The 20,500-nt window shown below is 35.6% G+C and overlaps 1 protein-coding gene across 1 annotated transcript in view; it reads right to left on the minus strand.

Annotated features, from left to right (window-relative positions):
* Positions 1–415: 415 nt before the first annotated feature.
* TACR3 (tachykinin receptor 3) overlaps positions 416–20,500 on the minus strand; it is a 104,736-nt gene continuing 84,651 nt past the window's right edge. The window contains 2 exon segments of the mRNA NM_001037862.1: positions 416–764; positions 2,261–2,457. Coding sequence (NP_001032951.1) covers positions 458–764; positions 2,261–2,457 — 504 coding nt within the window. The 3' untranslated portion in view covers positions 416–457.

A 20,500-nucleotide genomic window follows, 5' to 3' on the forward strand; every position in this document is an offset into this window, starting at 1 on the left:
GAAAATGAATCATTTAACTTTTTTTCCCATTTTATTTCTCTAGGCAAAAAAAGTCAATTTTATATAGATTTTGTTTCCCTTCACTTATGATATTATGTTTTAAAGATTCTTTAATCTCTTGGAAAAACTATATGTCATTTTAATGTCACAAATGTATATTGCAATTTGTAAATGAGATAGTTTTTTTCTGACATATTTTTGTTTGTTGCATATAATAATTTAGAGTTTTCAAAGAATAAATTTAAAGCCCATTTTATTTTGGGTGGAGGCTAACATTTTATTAGTGTTTTTGTCACATTTATATGCTACCTTTCTCAATTTGACCATATCTGCCTAAAAATTGCTTTCTGTTTCTAGAGAGTATATAGGACAGGACCGATAAATAAGAGAATGGGGGCCTAGATTGGCACCATGATAGACTCATACTAATCTTTTACCTCAGTAAATGAAATTAAGGCTATTCATCCACAGAGGTATAGGGTGAGCTTATGAAACTTGAAGTGGTGGAGGCAGATTTGGAATTCCTGCGGGAGCAGCCATTGAAACTTGGGTCTCTTGGCGTTGCTCTTTTCTTCCGACTGGACCTGGCGGTATCTGCATCGCTGGGGTCAAACATCACTGTCATGGACTCCATCCTGGTCACGGTGTACATACTGCTTTGCCGGGTTGGATGAAACCTGGTGGTCTTGAGCTCTAGCTCATCATAGCTGGAAACTTTGATGAAAGGACACCAGCGAAATGCTCTCTTGAAGCCAGCTCGAAATCTGAGGAAAAGCAGGCCACGGAAAGAAAAAGTTGTTTTTTTCAAGCAGATATGTCTTTCAGCTGCCACAGAAAATTCTACTTAAGGTAGTTATAACAACTCAGTTTTTGAGTTTGGTTTTTAGCCAAACTTAGAATTTGTGTCACAGTATTGTTGTTAGTCTTTTAGTTCTTGTTTGAATTGAATTGAATGGAAATTAATTTCCCGTTAATGAGAAGCATTGATTCCCAGCAATGAAAAGCATCTCATTCCCACCAGTGAGAAGTCATCAATAGCAAACACATAGCATCAGGTAACCAATTTAGTAAAGAAACAGCATATTTTTCTAAAATAATTTTATACATTTACATAAATATAATTGAATTAGGCTGGCTAATTAAGGCACTTAAAAATGATATATTTCAAAATAGCTCCTTTCAGAAATGATTACACATTTATAAAGTCTCATTTAATGTTAGAATTAATTGCTAATCTTGATGGTTTTTATCTAATCATGTATGAAAGTACAAAATCCTTATCTTTGTAAACCTTTAAATGAAGTTGATTAAAAGTGGATGTAATGCTTGTGGGGTGGCGGGAATTGAGATATGGTTTATGCAATTAGTGAAAAAAAAAGGCAAGAATTAATTAAATATTTAACAAACTTAAGGCACAGTGTGGTAGAGCCCCAACTGGGAAGAGAGAGCTGAGGATTTAATTCATGCAGTTACTTACATAAAGTCCCAATTCTACTTGCAAAAAAACCACATTGACTTATTGCAGGACTTACCAACCCTATGAAATTTAACCCTACCCCTTCATGTGCTGACCAATAAAACCAACGTGATTTTATCTGGAAAGCAGATTTTATCATTTTTTTCTAGTTTTACATTTGACTATAAATATTCTCACTTTTCATTTTTTAACTTTATAAACATCTTTCCCTTGACCACCATGATTTCTTCACAAGCCATCTCCATGGAGGCTGCATGCTCTCTTACTTACCTCACCTCACCATGCAGGAAGGAGGATTGGAGCTCCCCTTGTTTTTACAAAACCTTCTACTTCAAAGTTTATTTATTTACAATGTATCCTTTTTAATAAAGTCTGCTCACATATGCCATCATCTCTCCATCTTACAGAAATTATTCAAGAATTTCTAGGAAGTATCTTCATTTCTTTGAAGATTTGAGTATATTTTCAGTTCTCCTTCAATCATGAGGGTACTTCTTTTTCTTTGGCAGGTAAAATTCTGAGCTTTTGGAGGAAGAAGTTGGCCCATAGAAGAATCATCCAGTTAGAACCCCAAGAACATTGTTTGGGGCATCTAATTATTAATGTGGGGTGCTTTATAAAGTGTGTATGGGGGTTTTAAAAGATAAAGCCTGTGCCTCTCTCAGAGAATTCTTAAATTTTCCCTTCCTTCTGCACTTTGAATTTGCACCAAGAAAATGGAACATTGTATGTTTCCAGCGAAGGTGGGTGTGACAAGCAACTTGCATTTCGTTTTGTTATTACCTTTTATTCAGACAGCAGTAGATGATGGGATTGTACATGGTTGAGCTCATTGCCAGCCAAAAGCTAGCCAGGTAGACCTGCTGGATGTATTTCCATCTATTTAGTTGTTGATAGATTGCAGTGAGAATGAAGTAAATATGATAGGGCAGCCAGCAGATAGCAAATGTCATGACAACAATAATCATCATTTTGACAACCTATAAAGAAAAAAAGTCATTTTTTACAAACATAATACTCATTGAATATAATAGTTCCAACAGCTTATTGCAAATCATGCTTTTCTGATAATACACATCATGCCTAGGGAACAGTCAATATATTAAAAAATGGTGAAGCAATATAGGGACAGTTGCCTAAGGTAAGTCTCAAGAAAGTATGCTATGTCACTATTCATTTCTACCTATCTAAGTGAATGGGTAGTGCTAACTCAAACACAGACAAATATATTTTGATTGGCTTGAAGAAAATAAGTGTTTACAAAAACCCAGAAAGCCTGGAACAGAGAGAGATAGGAACTAGGATGTGGCTGTGTAGCCTGCATTGTACAATAGTGGAGACATTATCTCCAGGAAATCAAGTAAGTCACTATGGAGGTTTACTAGGCTGCTAGGGCTGGGCTTGTTCAAGTTAGTACTCTTTTATAGCCTGACTATAGCTTAAGACTATTCAGATTTCTTTAATAGACTGCTCACTATGCAACCTTATGAATATTAATTTGGTTTCTCTTATAATCCGATATTGGGGAAGATTTCCCCAAATAGTGATTATATGTAAATATTCACATTAGTGTGAGGAAAATACTAACTTCAGATTTGCAAATAGGTTATTGGTTTATGCAACTGTTTTATGCATTAGCTTTTATGACTTTGGTAAGCATAGGCCGTTTCCTTTGATTATATACTTGTGAATGATAATATCCTGGACAGCTCTAATCAAAGTAGAATGTCAGCTATTACTTCTCTTCCACTAGGCCTAAAATTCCTGAAGACAGAATAGTCTTAACTGTCTTTTTACTCCCAGCATCTACCACAGTCCTTGGTATATAGCTGAGATAAATAGATATAGAACGAATGAATAATAAATAGCAATGTACAGTTTGTAGCAGGAGGTTGAAATGAAGGATGTTTTGTGTGTCTCTAAATAAAATAAAATCTATTCCATTGTCTGTGTTTATAAGAAAGGTAGAATCAAAGGTATTAAACGCTGAGCAGCTTGGCTTTTCATTTAAAATAATATTCTCTGAGTATCTCGTTTGATATTTCTCAGAATCAATCTATCTGCTAAATACGTTCATGTCTCTTTTGGGAATCTGGAAATAGTAAAAAGTTTAAAATAAGATACTTTAAGCTAAATAATTTTGAAGCTTACCTGCAGTCAGATTAAAACAAATCAGGGAAAGCTCTGATGTAAAGGGCCTATGAGGCACCTCAGAACTAGTAAGATACAGTATTTATAAAATGGACTTGTCATTTGACTGCAAATTAGGGATTCAGATGAAGGTTGGCAAGGTTTAGTCACGAGAGACATGATTTTAGAAACAGATAAAGCATGAAATGGATAAATGTGGAAGGTAACTCTTCCCTAAGGGCCAAACTACTGTACCATCCAGGTGACCAGCACTGAGCAGATGGAAACTGGCGATCAGAGATGAAAATCCAGGTCAACAGCTCACGAAATGTCATCACTGGCCACAACATATAACATCTTTTGATTTTCCCAGTGTTCTTCAAATTACATTGCTTTCTTCTGAGGAACTACTTTTGCATTTCTGCATTTTATTTCTCAGATTTCCTATTCATAATTCATATATTTGTGAAAAACAAGTGATGTAATTTAATTTACATTTATGTAATATTTTACATATTTAATTAATTAATTGTCTTTCAATTGCACATTAGCAAATTGAGGCAAAAACCCAAAGCTCCGACCACTGTGATTTGTGTAACTAAGAAAGATCTTTCTTTTCTTTTTACCCTCTGTTTACAGATAAAAACATCTGTCAAATACCTTGAGTCTAGAAAATAACATTGAGAAAAATAGTGGACCAATTCCTTATCCAGAAGTTTACAATATAATGAAAAAAAAAGAAAATGTACAATTTTAATAAAAATGCATGCATTGAAATGTTGAGTATGAACATGTGCAGATAAAATTTAAAATAGTATTTATGAGAATCTACTAGCTTATTTTAACAAAGACTGACTCAATACATGCCTACTAACTGTAGGTTCAAAGGATATTAGACTAAATGAAATGGGTCTATTGATGTTTTCATTGTTGAATTTGTGAGCATTCTACTATTCCTTGAACAGGGTAGTTAAGCTCCAGCCATAGATTATTTTCCTTGGCTCCTCTCTCTACCTAGAACACTCTTTTAACCATGATTCCCAGGGTTTAAGTACCTCGCCTCCTTCAAGTCATTGCACAATTGTCATTTTTTTTTGAGTGCTATTCTGACCAACTGATTTAAAATCGCAATCTGCCCTTTCAGCCCTTCCAGAACCTCTTAGCTTGCTCTTTCTCTTCAGTTTGTTATGTTTTTTCTTTATTTTGTGTCTCCTGATGCTGGACTGTAAAAGAGCAAGGATTTTCTGTTTGTTTTGTTCATTTGTATTTCTGGCACCTAGACTGGACTTCATACATAAAGGGTACTCAGAAATGTTTTAAATGAACAAGTGAAAGTGACTATAAAACAAAAGAAACTGAAAGACACAGACAGTTAAGTAATGTCTAAGATTTTACTCAGTCATCAATTACTAGTATCATTTGTTTTTCATTTAAGATGACCATGTGTATGTAAAATGAGCATGGAATTTACTGCTATTTTTGCTTTCAAGGCAAATAAATTTAAAAAGAGAATGAGTCCAAAAATAATATAACTTTTTCTTTTTCTTTTTTTTTTTTTTTGAGATGGAGTTACTCTGTCACCTAGGATGGAGTGCAGTGGCGCAATCTTGGCTCACTGCAACCTCCGCCTTCCGGGGTCAAGTAATTCTTCTGCCTCAGCCTCCCTAGTAGCTGGGATTACAGGAGTGCGCCACCACGCCTGGCTAATTTTTGTATTTTTAGTAGAGAAGGGGTGTCACCATAGTGGCCAGGCTGGTCTCAAACTCCTGACCTTGTGATCCACCCACCTCGGCCTCCCAAAGTTCTGGGATTACAGGTGTGAGCCACCACACCCGGCCTAATATAATTATTTTTATGGGGCACATGAAAGCATTAGATTTCACTCTAAGCAAATGTTAAGAGCAAGTAAAATATCTTTGAGAATGTTAACATAAATTGTATTTGAATCATTTTATATAGACTGACTACAAACTCCCTATGCACAAAATTGTTTTCTGACAATTGCTGAAAACCTGCTAAGGCTATCAGAGTCCTTTTAGATAAATTTCCATTTTCAAAGTGCCAAAAGTTCAGAAAAACATGCAAAAATTAAAATGCATGTGGAAAATGGAACAGAGACTTCAGATAGCTTCTAACTCACATACAGAGGGCCTTTAGGACTTGTTGTGAAAGATTTATAAACATATTTTAAAAATTTTAAGAAAAGTTTAAAATACCCTACAGCATTTTTTAAAAGTGAAACAGCAGCTATAATATGTTTTCTGTACTTATTTCCATGTAATACTGTTACCTTGGCTCTCTGCTTACAAAATCTTGTAGTGTTATTTCAGACGATGAACTCTCTGGACCCTAGTTTTGATGTGAATGCAAACGTAGGCTCTTGGGTGGGAGAAATTGTCTGCTTTGTGAAATGCTGAAATCACAAAATTGAAATCACCCTCCTGATAAAATGCCAAAGAAAAGAACTCTTTGAAGCATGAAGCTTGAGCAATGATAGATGTGCAGGTACTATGAGCAATTACCACTCTATTGCATGGCTGAACAATGGTAACAGGGCAGACAGGCTATGAACTGTTAAAGAGAAAAAAGAATCAGGTGGTGAACTTTCAGAATCTTGAGATTTTTAGGCAAGATCAAGATGACAATCTGGGACAGAGAAAGTTCAAATCTCTCATCATGTCTTAATAATGTTATTAAGTGGGTAGCCACCCATTATCCTTGGAAACTTGCAAGCAGGATGAAGGAGGAAAGTGGGGACATGTAATGTAGCCCTTACAAAGTTATAGTGCCTAGTTTTAGCAGTTAAGAATCTAACTACATAGGCAGGATGGAATTGCATGTCCTCATATGTTAGTGAGAATAAACTTTGGATACCTCTCCTTCATGTATCGAAGGGGAAAGAGCTTAGATTTTTGTATACCGTACAGATTAGACTGAAATGCCTACAGCTGTTCTTATCTATCACATTAAATTAGTGTAGGATGGATGATTTTGAGGTTTGGGTTTTAAAAGCAAAAATTAGTTTAGGAAATTAACTAAAATGCTGACAACTATTTAGAAAACTCTAGGGGTCATATTCTTTGGTACAGGATTGATTCTTTCTAAATGCTTAGAATAAAAATGGTCAGCTTGGTGTGACAAAAAACAAAACAAAACAAAACTTCTTGTTTTGGTTAGAATCTCCTTAGAGCATATGTTTTGAAGAATCATCCCATGGACCACACCCTACCACTTGTTCATATCTGTCCTCTGCACAAGTGTTCTCAAATGAATCATTATTTTCCTTTAAGTAAAAATTTCAAGCCATTTTTTTTTCTAATCACAAATTGGAAGATAAAATAATATACTAAAGGGTAAGATGTTTTAAAAATTAATAAAAAGCATCAAAATTGAAAGTATTACTTCATAGGCTATTTAGGTTTGGCTTTTGGTGCTTCACTTTCAAAGACAAAAGAATTTCAGTATCACATGATATTTTGCAGAGTGCAGGATGGCTCGGAAGATAAATTTGGCCAGTAATTTCAGGACTGGGTGAGAATATAGGCATTTTCTGTGAGTGTCATCTAAGAAATTGGGCACTGTTGCCAAATCCAACTAACATGCACATTCAGTTAACATTAGCCTAGAGCAATGCCTATAAGAAATTATGTCAAGCCCAAGGAAATGAAAAAACCTGTGTGCATGTATATGCAATTATGGAAAATATATGTGTGTGTGTGTGTGTGCGCACGTGTGTGTGTGTTGTGTTGTGTTGTGCTTGCAATCTATTTCTTTACATTTCATTGGTCATGTTTCCTTTTTAAAGTAATTTTATGTTTTCAATGTAAACTTGATCTTTGAGAGCACTATAAGATTTCAGGCCTATAGTGGTATGAAACCAAAGGAAAAGATGCAACCACAAAAAGGAAGACAAGATTGATGGCATTAGAAAAGTAAGTACATTAAATTAGAAAAAATAAAGATGGATTTTATGGCATCATGGTTAGAGATAAAAACTTATAGAGGCTTTTAATGGCCTGAATTGTGGCCCCCACAAAATTCATAAGTCAATGTTCTAATTCTTGGTACCTCGGAGTGTGTCTATACTTAGAGATAGTGTCTTTAAAAAAGGAATTCAGTTAAAATTAGGTCATTAAGGTGAACCCTAATTTGATATGACTGGTGTCCTTCTAAGAAGAAGAGGTCAGGAAATAGACACAGAAACGGAAGATCATGTAAAGACAGGGAGAAAGACAGGCATCTGTATGCTAAGGAGAGATGTCTTTGAAGAAACAAACCCCACTGTCACTTTGATCTTGGACTTGTACCTTCTAGAATTGTGAGAAAGTAAACTTCTGTTCTTAAAGCCATCCAGTTTGTGGTATTTTCTTATGGAAGTCCTGGAAAACTAATACAGAATTTGGTAATGAGGGGCGAGGTGCTGCTGTAACAAATGCCTAAACATGGGAAAGAGGCTCTGAGACTGGGTAACTGGTACAGGCTGGAAAAATTCTGAGATGTAAGAAAAAGCCTAGATTGCTTTGAAGAGAATGCTGGTAGAAAGATGAACACTAAAGGCAATTCTAATGAAGTTTCAGAAGAAAAAGACGACAGCAATAGAGAAAGATTTTTATAGTCTCAGAGATATACAGATATCATCATGAATAGAATGTTGACAGAAATATGAACATTAAAGGTGCTTCTTGTGAAATCTCAGATGGAAATGAGAAATATGTTATTGGACCCTGAAAAAAAAGGCAGTTATTGTTATAAAGCAACAAAGAACTTGGCCAAATTGTGCTTTAATATTTTGCAGAAAGTAGAATTTTTAAGTGATGAACTTGGATATTTAGCTGAGAACTTTTCTAAGCAAAGTGTTGGAGGTATGTCCTGGTTTCTACTTGTAGCAAATTGTTAGAGGAAAGAAATAAGTTGAAAAGACATTTGTAAGCAAAAAGGAACCAGAACTTAAAGATCTGGAAAATTTTCAGCCGATCCACATTGTAAAAAATGAGAAAGCATGTTCTGGAGCAAACACTAAAGGTATGGGTGGAAAAGCATTTGATAAAGAGATTATAGGAATATGACCTATGGATCTAATCAGGTATCTCTGCAGAAGACAGGAAAAATTACGGGGTTATACTAGTAGAAATGCTGCCAGATTTTGACTGAAGGGGACAGATACAGGGTGAAATTAAGGAAGGCAGCCAGACTTCTGCGATTCTATCGGACAGGTCAGTAGAGCTACCCAGCTACAAACATGTATTATCCTTCAAGAAAAAAGGACAATGACCCTAAAGGTGAATCAGAGGTTGGCAGGGCTGCTGCTGCCACCACGGGTCCAGAGCACACAGGCTGTGAGGTAGGGGTGTCTCCTCTTTCAGGTCCAGAGTGGCTGGAGTGCTGCCCAGGACCAAGAGAGTAAGCTATTGTTCTCATGGTCCTGGAGGACATAACATTGAGCCAGCAAAGATTATTATTTAGCATTAAAATATAATGCAATTTGTCCTGCCAGATTTCAGATTTGCTTGGAATCCATCACCCTTTTCCTCTTTCTGGTTTTTCTCTTTTGTAATAGGAAAGTCTATTCTATGACTTTCCCACTTTTCCATTTTGGAAGCAAGTAACTTTTCTGGTTTCACAGGTTCACAGCTGGAGATAAACTTTGCTTCAGGATGAATCATACCTTGAGTCTCACCCATATCTCAATTAGATGATAATATAAATAAGACTTGAATTTAGCTTTGATATTGGAATGGGTGAAGACTTTTGGGGCTTTTGGGATGAGGTGAATATATTTTGCACATGAGAAGGACAGAAATGTTAGGGGGTGAGTGGACAGAATGTTGTAGGTTGCATTGCAGCCTCCCCAAATTCCTATGTTGATGTCCCAATTCCCAGTAACTGAGAATGTGACTATATTTTGACACAGGATCTTTGAAGAGGTACTTAAGATGAGGTTATTATGGTGGGCACTAAACCAATATGACAGGTATGTTTAAAAGAAGTGATTAGTACAGACACACAGAAGGAAGAGCAAGGGAAGACATGAGGTTGCAGACATCTGCAAAACAAGGAAAGAGGTCTCAGAACAGGCCAGTTCTGTTGACACCTTGAGCTCACACTTCTAGGCTTTGGAATTGTGAATATGTTTTTGTTGTTTAAGCCACTTAGTCTATGGTATTTTGTTATGGCAACCTGAACAGACATCTCAAATACAATGTTTGAGATGCCGAGGACAGTACACAACGGGGCTTCATTCCAGCAAAGTAGGAAACATAATACTGTACAGAGTCCCAGTAAAAATGAAGATTTCCAGAATGGTTTGGATTGCCTGGAATTGCTTTCAGTAATGTAAGGGATAGATCAATATTAGTATTTCCTTTATTTGAGCCTTTCTTACATTATATATTGTCTTCCTCACAAGCACTGTTTTTCATGCTAATTCCTTTGCAGCAGAAAAAAAAAATGACAAGCTCACAGAAAGTGTGCTTGCTGAGTGAAGTGATAGATTTGTCTTGGTTTTATACAGCTCAATAATCCAATTGAATCTGTCACTTGGACTTACAATGAAGAGTAGTCCCTTTGATTAAAACCAAAGCCTTCTCAGTTATCACACTTAGGTATTCACCTCTAAAGGAGCAGAGCTGATTATACTTGTTTATAGAAGAGAACTAAAACAGAAAATAGCCAGAAAATAACTTCCATGCTTTGGAAAAATAATAGATTATTTGGATACCCGAAATATCGGTTAAAAAAAGATTTATTTACCAGTATTTCAGGCATCAAAATAATCAAGACCAATTTCAAAAAGAATTTTTTTAAAGAAATTAAATGTGGTTTACCTTAAAGGTATACATCTAGCAAATTAACACAAAAATGTAATAAAAGTATACTATTCATAATGTAGAGACAAATATGTAAGAGGACTAATTCATAATGAACTACAAGAAAGTAGTAACGTAGTCTTTTAACAGGAATGGAATTTGGAATATTGTACCCTTGATCTTAGCCAAAAGGTTGAGAAGGGATGAGTCTGAAATTTTTTATTCAATGTCTTCTGCTCTTACACATGGAGGTGGGCTGGGTTGTTACACTGTAACTTGGCAACAATAGAGACATTGTTGTCAATGCTCTAGCCTCTGTATTTTAAGTTTCTGTCTTATAAATTCTACAAGGTATAACAATGTTTTCAAATTTTCCCTCCTGTACATTATTTAAAAATTTTTCTCACCCAACTTTTCAAACATCAATTTCTATATCTTTTTCTTTACTACCTTCCTGTCACCAATTTCTGTTGATACTGATTCTATCTTACAGAATACAATGTTCAGCACTTTGGAGTTCTACGCTGTATGCATTGGCCAGGTGGTTCTAATATCCATTTTGAGAATCATCAAAAGAAAATCACGTGGATAGTTACATTATTCTTTGAGAGAGGTAAAGTCAAAGGCATATTTGAGGGTAAGCACTGATAGATGAGTCAGTGGAGTCATGTCTATCATTGCTTTCAGTAAAAGTCTTGTGATATCTTTATATTCTTTTAAAAACTTTAAAATACATGAGCTTATTTAATCTTTAAAACAAACTTTAGACTATATTAATATATTAATACTTTCTCCATTTTACAGATGAGGAACTTAACACCAAGGAGGTGCAGTGATTTCTCAAGATCCCGAAGGCAAGTTCAGTGCTAGGATGAGCAGGTTTCTTAATTTCTGATTAGCTAAAACTCATTTTGTGTCCACTGTGCTTCTAAAGACTCTTAGAAGTAGTCCCTTCTTCTTTCTTCATTTTATACTTAAGGGATGTTTAAGTGAAAGGGCAGTCACAGAATCTTATTTCTCTAAAGAACAGCTCATTTAAGGTTTATGTGAGAAGAGAGGCTTTCCTACAGCAGAAAGGTGAAAGAGTAAGACAAGAAGTTGAAATGGTGGAGTGAGCATGGCAGCTTAAGGTTGAAGAGTCACTTATCTAACTCTACATGAATATCGAGAGATTTATCTGAACTGAAAACTGTGAAATAGGGACATGACACTTTTAATATTTTATGTGTCCATATGGTACAACCAACTTCCACATTCTTCACTTACGTGAAATACATTTAAAGACAAATGGATAATTAGTATAAATCATTGACAACCTCACATATTCATTAGATTATACTAGACTACACCAGAGGACATGAAAAGAGGGGAGGAAGGGGAGGAGGCAGGAGGGAGAAAATTAACCACAAACACCCCCTGCAAGAAGAAAACAACTTTTTTTCCCAGTAAGTAGGTAATGGTGTCACTCCTCCAAGCCTTACAATCTTAATAAAACTGATCTCCCTGCATGCAGTAATAAAGAACAGTCAAACAAAGCCACCCGGAATGAAGCAGGTCTGCTGAAAGGACTATGTTAGTCCTAACTCAGTAGCTAATTAAAGATCCTTTGACATCCATGGAAAGGGAGAAAGTCAAGAGGACTTCTGCCTCAATTATCTTTTCTGGAGAAGAGGGTACAAATGAGAAAACAGTTGCAAACTACTGCCAGCCTGCTGGCAACATGGCATAGGGTCACCTCATCCCTCTTATTCCTCTCCACCCAGGAGTTGCAGGGAGAGATCTTGTATTTTGAAAGTATGGCCTGGTAGAAAAGGCCAGGCTGACACCCTTTGTCAGACCAACAGATATGTTTAATATATGTTGACATAACTCATATTTTTATAACTCATAACTGTGTATTTATTTATTTACTTTTTGAGATGGAGTTTCACTCTTGTTGCTTAGGCTGGAGTGCAATGGAGCAATCCGGCTCACTGCAACCTCCGCCTCCCAGGTTCAAGCGATTCTCCTGCCTCAGCCTGCTGAGTAGCTGGGATTACAGGCATGCACTACCACACCTGGCTAATTTTGTATTTTTAGTAGAGATGGGGTTTCACCATGTTGATCAGGCTGGTCTTGAACTCCTGACCTCAGGTGATCTGCCCACCTTGGCCTCCCAAAGTGCTAGGATTACAGGCATGAGCCACCGAACCAGCCATCTCATCCTTTTAAAAATTCGGTGGTATTTATGTACTGTAGTATGAAATGTTGAATCTGCCGGTGTCTTAAGATTCCTTTGCATTTTTTAAAAAGAAACCTTAAACGCGTAAATACTTTATTTGCTCTTTGAAATAGCATAAATCTAGAATATCTGAAATTATACTTTTCTGTACTTACCTAGTAGCAAATTAGATAAATCACTAAGCATAGATATATTCTCTACAATATCTAGAAAACTAAGACAGCATGATGTATAAACAATGTCCTCATTTGTAGTTACAATGAAGTAAATCTATATGATTTGAATATACTTATCCCTTTGCCTGGAATGTCCTGATACCAGTTTTTTTTTTTTTTTTTTTTTTTTTTTTTGCTTACAAAATACTCTATCCCTTCTTTGGGAGGTCAACTCAGGTTCACCTCTCTAAATAACTTCCTGAGGAGAGCAAAGATCACCTGGTGACCGGCCATCAAGCAGACTATGTGGAGGCAAAACTCCATCTGAGGAATTCCTTATTATCTAAAACTGGCATCTGGTGCAAGGGTTCATTCCCCACAATTTTTAAGTAGCTAGAATTTCCATACATCTCCAGAATGCATGTATGTTGAAACTCATTATACAACCCTTACTGACATCAAGGCACCAACATATCTGCAAATGTAATTATTTACCATGAACTATGTGACTATTGTGGTCCAAATGACCCGTAAGTTCTCTCTTTTAGGTTCATTAACACCCGTAAGGAAAATCTACCGCTGTGTGCTCAGTCCTTTCTTGCTGAAGTGCCCCTCTGCACTCCGCTGCAGCATTAGTTTCCATTTAATAAAACTTTCCTTTCCTAACCTAGACAGTTGGTAAATTCTTCTTATTACCTGGGAGCCAACTAGTTTCTGTTGCCGGGGCTCTGACATCACAACTGGCACTTCCCTTCATTTCTTCAGACAGGAAGTGTTAGATAATAATTCTTTTAATTATATATACTCTAAGTTCTGGGATACATGTGCAGAATGTGCAGGTGTTACATAGTTATACACGTGCCATGGTGGTTTGCTGCACACATCAACCCATCATCTAGTCCTCCCCTAGCCCCCCACCCACTGACAGGCCCCGGTGTGTGATGTTCCCCTTCCTTTGTCCATGAGTTCTCATTGTTCAACTCCCACTTATGAGTGAGAACACGTGGTGTTTGGTTTTCTGCTCCTTTGTTAGTTTGCTGAGAATGATGGTTTCCAGCTTCATCAGTCTCCCTGCAAACATCGTGAACTCATCCCTTTATATGGCTGCATAGCATTCCATGGTGTATATGTGCCACATTTTCTTTATCCAGTCTATCGTTGTTGGGCATTTGGATTGGTTCCAATACTTCGCTATTGTGAACAGTGGTGCAATAAACATATGTGTGCATGTCTTTATAGTAGAATGATTTATAATCCTTTGGGTATATACCCAGTAATGGGATTGCTGGGTCAAATGGAATTTCTTTGAGGAATTGCCACATTGTCTTCCACAATGGTTGGACTAATTTACACTCCCACCAACAGTGTAAAAGTGTTCCTATTTCTCCACATCTTCTCCAGCATCTGTTGTTTCCTGACTTTTTAATGATCATCAAATTACAAACTACTGCTTAAGGAAATAAGGGAGGACACAAACAGAAAAACATTCCATGCTCAGAGATAGGAAAAATCAATATCTTGAAAATGGCCATACTGCCCAAAGTAATATATAGATTAAATGCTATCCCCATTAAACTACCATTGACTTTCTTCACAGAATTGGAAAAACTACTTTAAATTTCGTATGGAACCAAAAAGGAGCCCATATCTCCAAGACAATCCTAAGGAAAAAGAACAAAGCCAGAGGTGTCAGGCTACCTGACTTCAAACTATACTACAAGGCTATATTAACCAAAACACCATGGTACTGGTACCAAAACAGATATATAAACCAATGCAACAGAACAGAGGCCTCAGAAATAACACCACACATCTACAACTGTTTGATCTTTGACAAACCTGACAAAACAAGCAATGGGGAAATGATTCCCTATTTAATAAATGGTGTTGGGAAAACTGGGTAGCCATATGCAGAAAACTGAAACTGGATCCCTTCTTTACACCTTATACAAAAATTAATTCAAGATGGATTAAGTAATTAAACGTAAGACCTAAAACCATAAAAACCCCAGAAGAAAACCTAGGCAACACCATTCAGGACGTAGACATGGGCAAAGACTTCATGATTAAAACACCAAAAGCAACGGCAACAAAAGCCAAAATGGCAAATGGGATCTAATTAAACTAAAGAGCTTCTGCACAGCAAAAGAAACTATTATCAGAGTGAACAGGCAACTTACAGAACGGGAGAATTTTTTTGCAATCTATCCATCTGACAAAGGGCTAATATCTAGAATGTACAAAGAATTTAAACAAATTTACAAGAAAAAGACAACCCCATCAGTAAGTGGGCAAATGATGTGAACAGACACTTCTCAAAAGAGACATTTATGTGGCCAACAAACGTATGAAAAAAAGCTCATCACCACTGGTCATTAGAGAGATAATAATTCTTAATTAGACTTAGCAAGTCATATCTATCTTTTGTAACACAGATATGTGGTATTTTAAAGCATGTTTCTGTTTCCTTTAGTCCATATCATGGCCTATGCATTATTTATCTTTGTGCCCCCAGAAATTAGCATAGGTCTTGATATTTGAATTTTGAAGGTATCTTTTGACTTTTGAAGGTATCTGATTTTCAGACCCAGTTTATGAACATTTTAATTGCAGGGAGCATTATGTATTTATTTTTATCTTACCAGTGTTTCGTGTTATTATGCTCATAATAAAAATTCAAAAATACTATTTAAAACAAATAAAACAAAAATACTTTAAAATATTTTACATTTAAATTAAAATAATCTTTATTCCTCTTAGTTTATGTCTCTAGCAGGATGGATGTTTGGGAACAATAGCTATTTGAGCCATGTGATAATAAAGGCTTAAGAAAGAAATACAATTGTTCTTGTTTACTTAATGTATTGTATACTTAGATTGTACATATAGAGAATATTGGCTTGAAACATACATTTTGAATGATATTTAATGCCATGGGAATGAATGAAATTACTCAGAGGATAAAGAGTGAGAAGTAGTCTAGATTAAGCCCCAAATAACTCAGACATTTTGAAGTCAGATAGAGACAAAGAGCTGGAAAGGATATGAGGAACACGCAGTTAAAGATTTGGCAAGAAAACTTCTATAACGTGGTCAAAAACATCACTAAAGGGTTTTCCTCTCCTTTAGGAGGGAGGATTGCCAGTCCTGTAGAATGTTGCTCAAAGTTTTAGTAAGATAAGAAATGACGGTTTCCATGGAGACTAGTGTTGAATTGAACCAGAGCACCTCTGGTGGAATTGTGGAGTCAAAATCTAAATGGAAAGGTTTAAAGTGTGAATGAAATATTATTGGATGCATACCTAAAAGAGAATAAATCATTCTATCAAAATGACACATGCACTCATATCTTCATTACCACTATGCTATTCACAATAGCAAAGGCATGGGATTAACCTAGGTGCCCATTAATGATAGATTGGATCAAGAAAATGTGGTTCATGTATACCATGGGAAACTACATAGCCATAAAAGAATAAAATCATGTCATTTGCAGCAGCATGGATGCAGCTGGAGGCCACAATCCTAAATGAATTAAAACCGAAATAGAAAACCAGATACCACTCGTTCTCACTTATAAGTGGAAGCTAAACATTGAGCACACATGGACGTAAAAATAGGAACAATAGATACTGCAGACTACTAGAGGCAGGAGAAAGGGGAGCATAGGTGGGAAAACTACCTGTTGGGTCCTGTGCTCACTACCTGGGTGATAGAATCCAGACCCCAAATCTCAACATCACACAAGATACCCCTGGAACAAATTTGCACAGGTACCCCATGAATCTAAAATAAAAGTTGAAATAAGAAAAGAAATAAGGATGTTTTTGCTGATTGTAATGGAGGGACAGAGATTGGAAGCTGGGTGGAGGATCAAAAGATAATTTTCTAAAATTAAACATGCTGAAAGGTGTTTGAATGCTATTGGAATAAGCCTATAGGTCATCAAGTACAACTGAAGGCTTATGCTTTTTAACAGAGTATGAGCAAATGGATTCTGCAAACTTTGGGGAGGTGGACATTTCCTCATTGTAATAAAAAGATACGATTGTAGAGAGTATATCAAATGGATTTGTAAGTTACCTGGTCAGAAATCTAATTTCATCTATTGTCTCCTAGTTTCTTAATAACTAGTGCTCAGTGTGCCTACAAACAAGATAGCACATAAAACATGCTGAATAAATATTTGTAAAATCAATAAATTAATAAAGCCTCAGGCAATGTCATTAGCTAAATAGATGAGGAATTAATTTGATCAGAAAATAATGTATTCCTCCCTAAATCATATATATTTTATATAAAATTGAAAGTGCTCAGAAATTGGGCTGCTTCTAGGGTGACCAAAAATATGAAGTGTATAATAGGGAACTGCACAGTACAATGAATATCATAGCACAGGCTTCATTATGCTGTGGAATTATTAGTGATAAGCTACTAATAGAAAAATATAGATATTTGTTGGCCTTATTCACTGCATTCTATTTCAACAGTGGCCATAAAATTATTTCCATACACAAATGTTTTTATAGGATGTAATATTGCATCAGTGTAGATTTATATACACCCTAAAGCAAATATAATTCAAAATATATATTCTAGAAGCTCGTGCTGTCTTGCCTCAACATCAGCAATGCAAAAAAAAAAAAAAAAAGAAATTGCTTTTGTTGTAAGAAATAACTCAAAAAGGAGCAACATAAAAGTACATTTGGTCTTTTATTTTTGTGTTTTATTTTGTTTATAATTAACAGATAATGGTTGTACATATTTGTGGGGTAGTGTGTTTCAATACATATATAATGAAATGATCAAATCAGGTAATCAGAATATTTATCTCAAACATTTGTCATTTCTTTGTAGTGACAACATTCAAAATCCTTTCTTTTAGCTATTTTGAAGTGTACGATACATTATTGTTGACTATAGACAACCTACTGTGCAATAGCATATGACAACTTATTCTTCCTATCAAACTGTAAATTTGGACCTGGTGACCAGCCCCTTCCCATCCCCTCTCCTGCCACTCTCCCCAGCCCCTGTTAACCACTATTCTACTAGTGATTAGTGAGAAGTAACCACTCACTACTTCTATAAGGTAAACTTTATAGATTCCACTTTTTATGACTGAAATCTTGTGGTATTTGTTCCTCTGTGGTTGGCTTAATATAATGTCCTCTAGGTTCACACATACTGTTATAAATCATAAAAAATATTTTTTAACTAGCATTGTATTACGTATATAACCATATTTTCTTTAACCATTCATCTCTTGGTGGACACTTAGATTGATTCCACTTCTTGGCTATTGTGATTAGTGCTGCAATGAATATAGGAGTGCAGGTATCTCTTCAACATGCTAATTTCATTGCTTTTGAGTATGTACCTTGTAATGGAATTGCTGGATCATGTGGTAGTTCTGTTTTTAGTTTTTTGAGGGACTTCCATATTATTATCCATAAAGGCTGTACTAGTTTACAGTCTGTCCCACCAATAGTGTACCAGAATTCTTTTTCCTGTGCATCTTTGCCAGCATTTGTTATTTTTTGTCTTTTTGATAATGGCCATTCTAACTGGGATGAGATTATATCTCATTGTGATTCTAATTTGTGTTTCTCGAATAATTAGTGATGTTGAGCATTTTTTTTTTTTTCATATACCTGTTGGCCCTTTGTATGTCTTCTTTTGAGAAATGTCTATTCAGATCCTTTACCCATTTTAAAATTTTATTATTAGTATTATTTTTGCTATTGAGTTGTTTGAGTTCCTTTATACTCTGGATATTAACTACTTGTCAGAGGCATAGTTTGCAAATATTTTCTCCGATTCTGTAGATTGTCCCTTCACTCTGTTGATTATTTCCTTTGCTGGACAAAAGTTTTTTAGTTTGACATCATCTTATTTGCCTGTTTTTGCTTTTATTTCTCTTGCTTTTGAGGTCTTATTCAAAATATCCTCGCCCAGATCAATGTCATAAAGCATTTTCCCATATATTTTTCTAGCAGTTTTGTACTTTTGGGTCTTACATTCGTATCTTTAGTCCATTTTGAGTTGATTTTTGTAAGTGTTGTAAAACAGAGGTCTAGTTTCATTTGTCTTCATATGCATAACCAGTTTTCCTAGCACCATTTATTAATGAGATTGTCCTTTCCCCAGTGTGCGTTCTTGGTGCATTTGTTAAAAATCAGTCGGGTGTAAAGTGTGGATTTATTTCTGGGTTCTCTAATCTGTTCCATCGGTATATGTGTCTGTTTTTATGCTAGTATCATGCGATTTCACTACTTTTGTTTTTAGTATATTTTAAGGTCGGGTAGTGTAATGCCTCCAGCTTTGTTCTTTTTGTTCAAGCTTGCTTTAGCTATTCAGGTTCTTTTATAGTTTCATGAAAATTTTAGGATTGTTTTTCCTATTTCTGTGAAAATTTTCATTGGTATTTTGATAGGGATTGAATTGAATTTGTAAATTGTTTTGAGTAGTAGGGATATTTTAAATATTCTTCCAATCCAAGAACATGGGATATTTTTCCACTTACTAGTGTCCTCTTTAATCGCTTTTATTAATATTTCATAGTTTTTATTGTAGAGATCGTCCATCTCCTTGGTTAAGTTTAGTCCTAGTTACTTTATTTTTTTGTAGCTATTGTAAGTGGGATGATTTCTTAATTTCTTTTTTAGAGAGTTTGCTGTTGGTGATAATTGATAACTAAATAACACCTTAAAGAGCAAAAGTAAGGTACACACAGTTGCCTCCTAAGGCAGAGGGGGAGTAAAATTTGTCAGAGACCTTTTATGTGCAAGGCTCTGTGCCACATGCATTACCTCTTTTGAACCTAATGCAATCTGTACATATTGGAGGTGCCAGCTGATTATGTTCCAATTACGGTTAAACTGTCTAGTAGATAAGCATTTCCTTTTTGAACATGAATGTGTCATCAAGAAGTAGAGAATGATACTGGAGCAAAAGGCTAATAAAAAAAGTTTATTTTTTCACCCCTCTAAAAGCTACATTCTTCTTGTGAACATCCACACCTCAGTAAGTGGCATCATCATCTATCTGACTGCCAGAGACAGACACTTACAAGTCATGGTTGTTTCTTTGCTTTTCCTTATTTTCACTGCCCCATTCAATCACTTGGCAAATCCTATTGACCAAGACGTCAAAATAAGTCTTATGTCTTTTAGTATCTTGTCATCTCTCCTACTATAGCCTCTGAGAAAGCATTGTTGTCCCTCTCCTAAACAAATGCGATAATCATCTAATTGGTCTTTGCCTCCAAATAGCAGATAAAGTAACTTTTTAGAAAACATAAAATAGATTACCCTCTACTTAAAGTAATTTTCTTGTTGTATCTGAAAAAAACTGAACATTCAAAGCTTCTGTTATATTTTGCTGCCGTGTTCTCCAGTCTTACCCATTACATACTCCCATTGGTTCTTTATGACCCAGCATCCTGACTTTTTTCTGATCCTTTAAAACATCAATCATTTTCCTACTTCAGGCATTGCTTATGTTGTTTTTCTTGCCTGGAGTGCTCTTCTCCTAATTCTTTGTGTGCTTTATTTGTTCTCATTGATAAGAACTCAGCTAGAATATCACTCCAACTGTCATTTCCTACCACCCTAGTTGAAGACAACTCTGATTGCAGTTATTCTCTTTCATGGCTTATTTTCTTCAGCTTTTCCAGTATACTTTGTTATTCTCTTGTTTATTTAGGGAG

Source organism: Macaca mulatta, chromosome 5 (assembly GCF_049350105.2).
Source record: "Macaca mulatta isolate MMU2019108-1 chromosome 5, T2T-MMU8v2.0, whole genome shotgun sequence".
In the NCBI taxonomy this organism is placed as follows: domain Eukaryota; kingdom Metazoa; phylum Chordata; class Mammalia; order Primates; family Cercopithecidae; genus Macaca; species Macaca mulatta.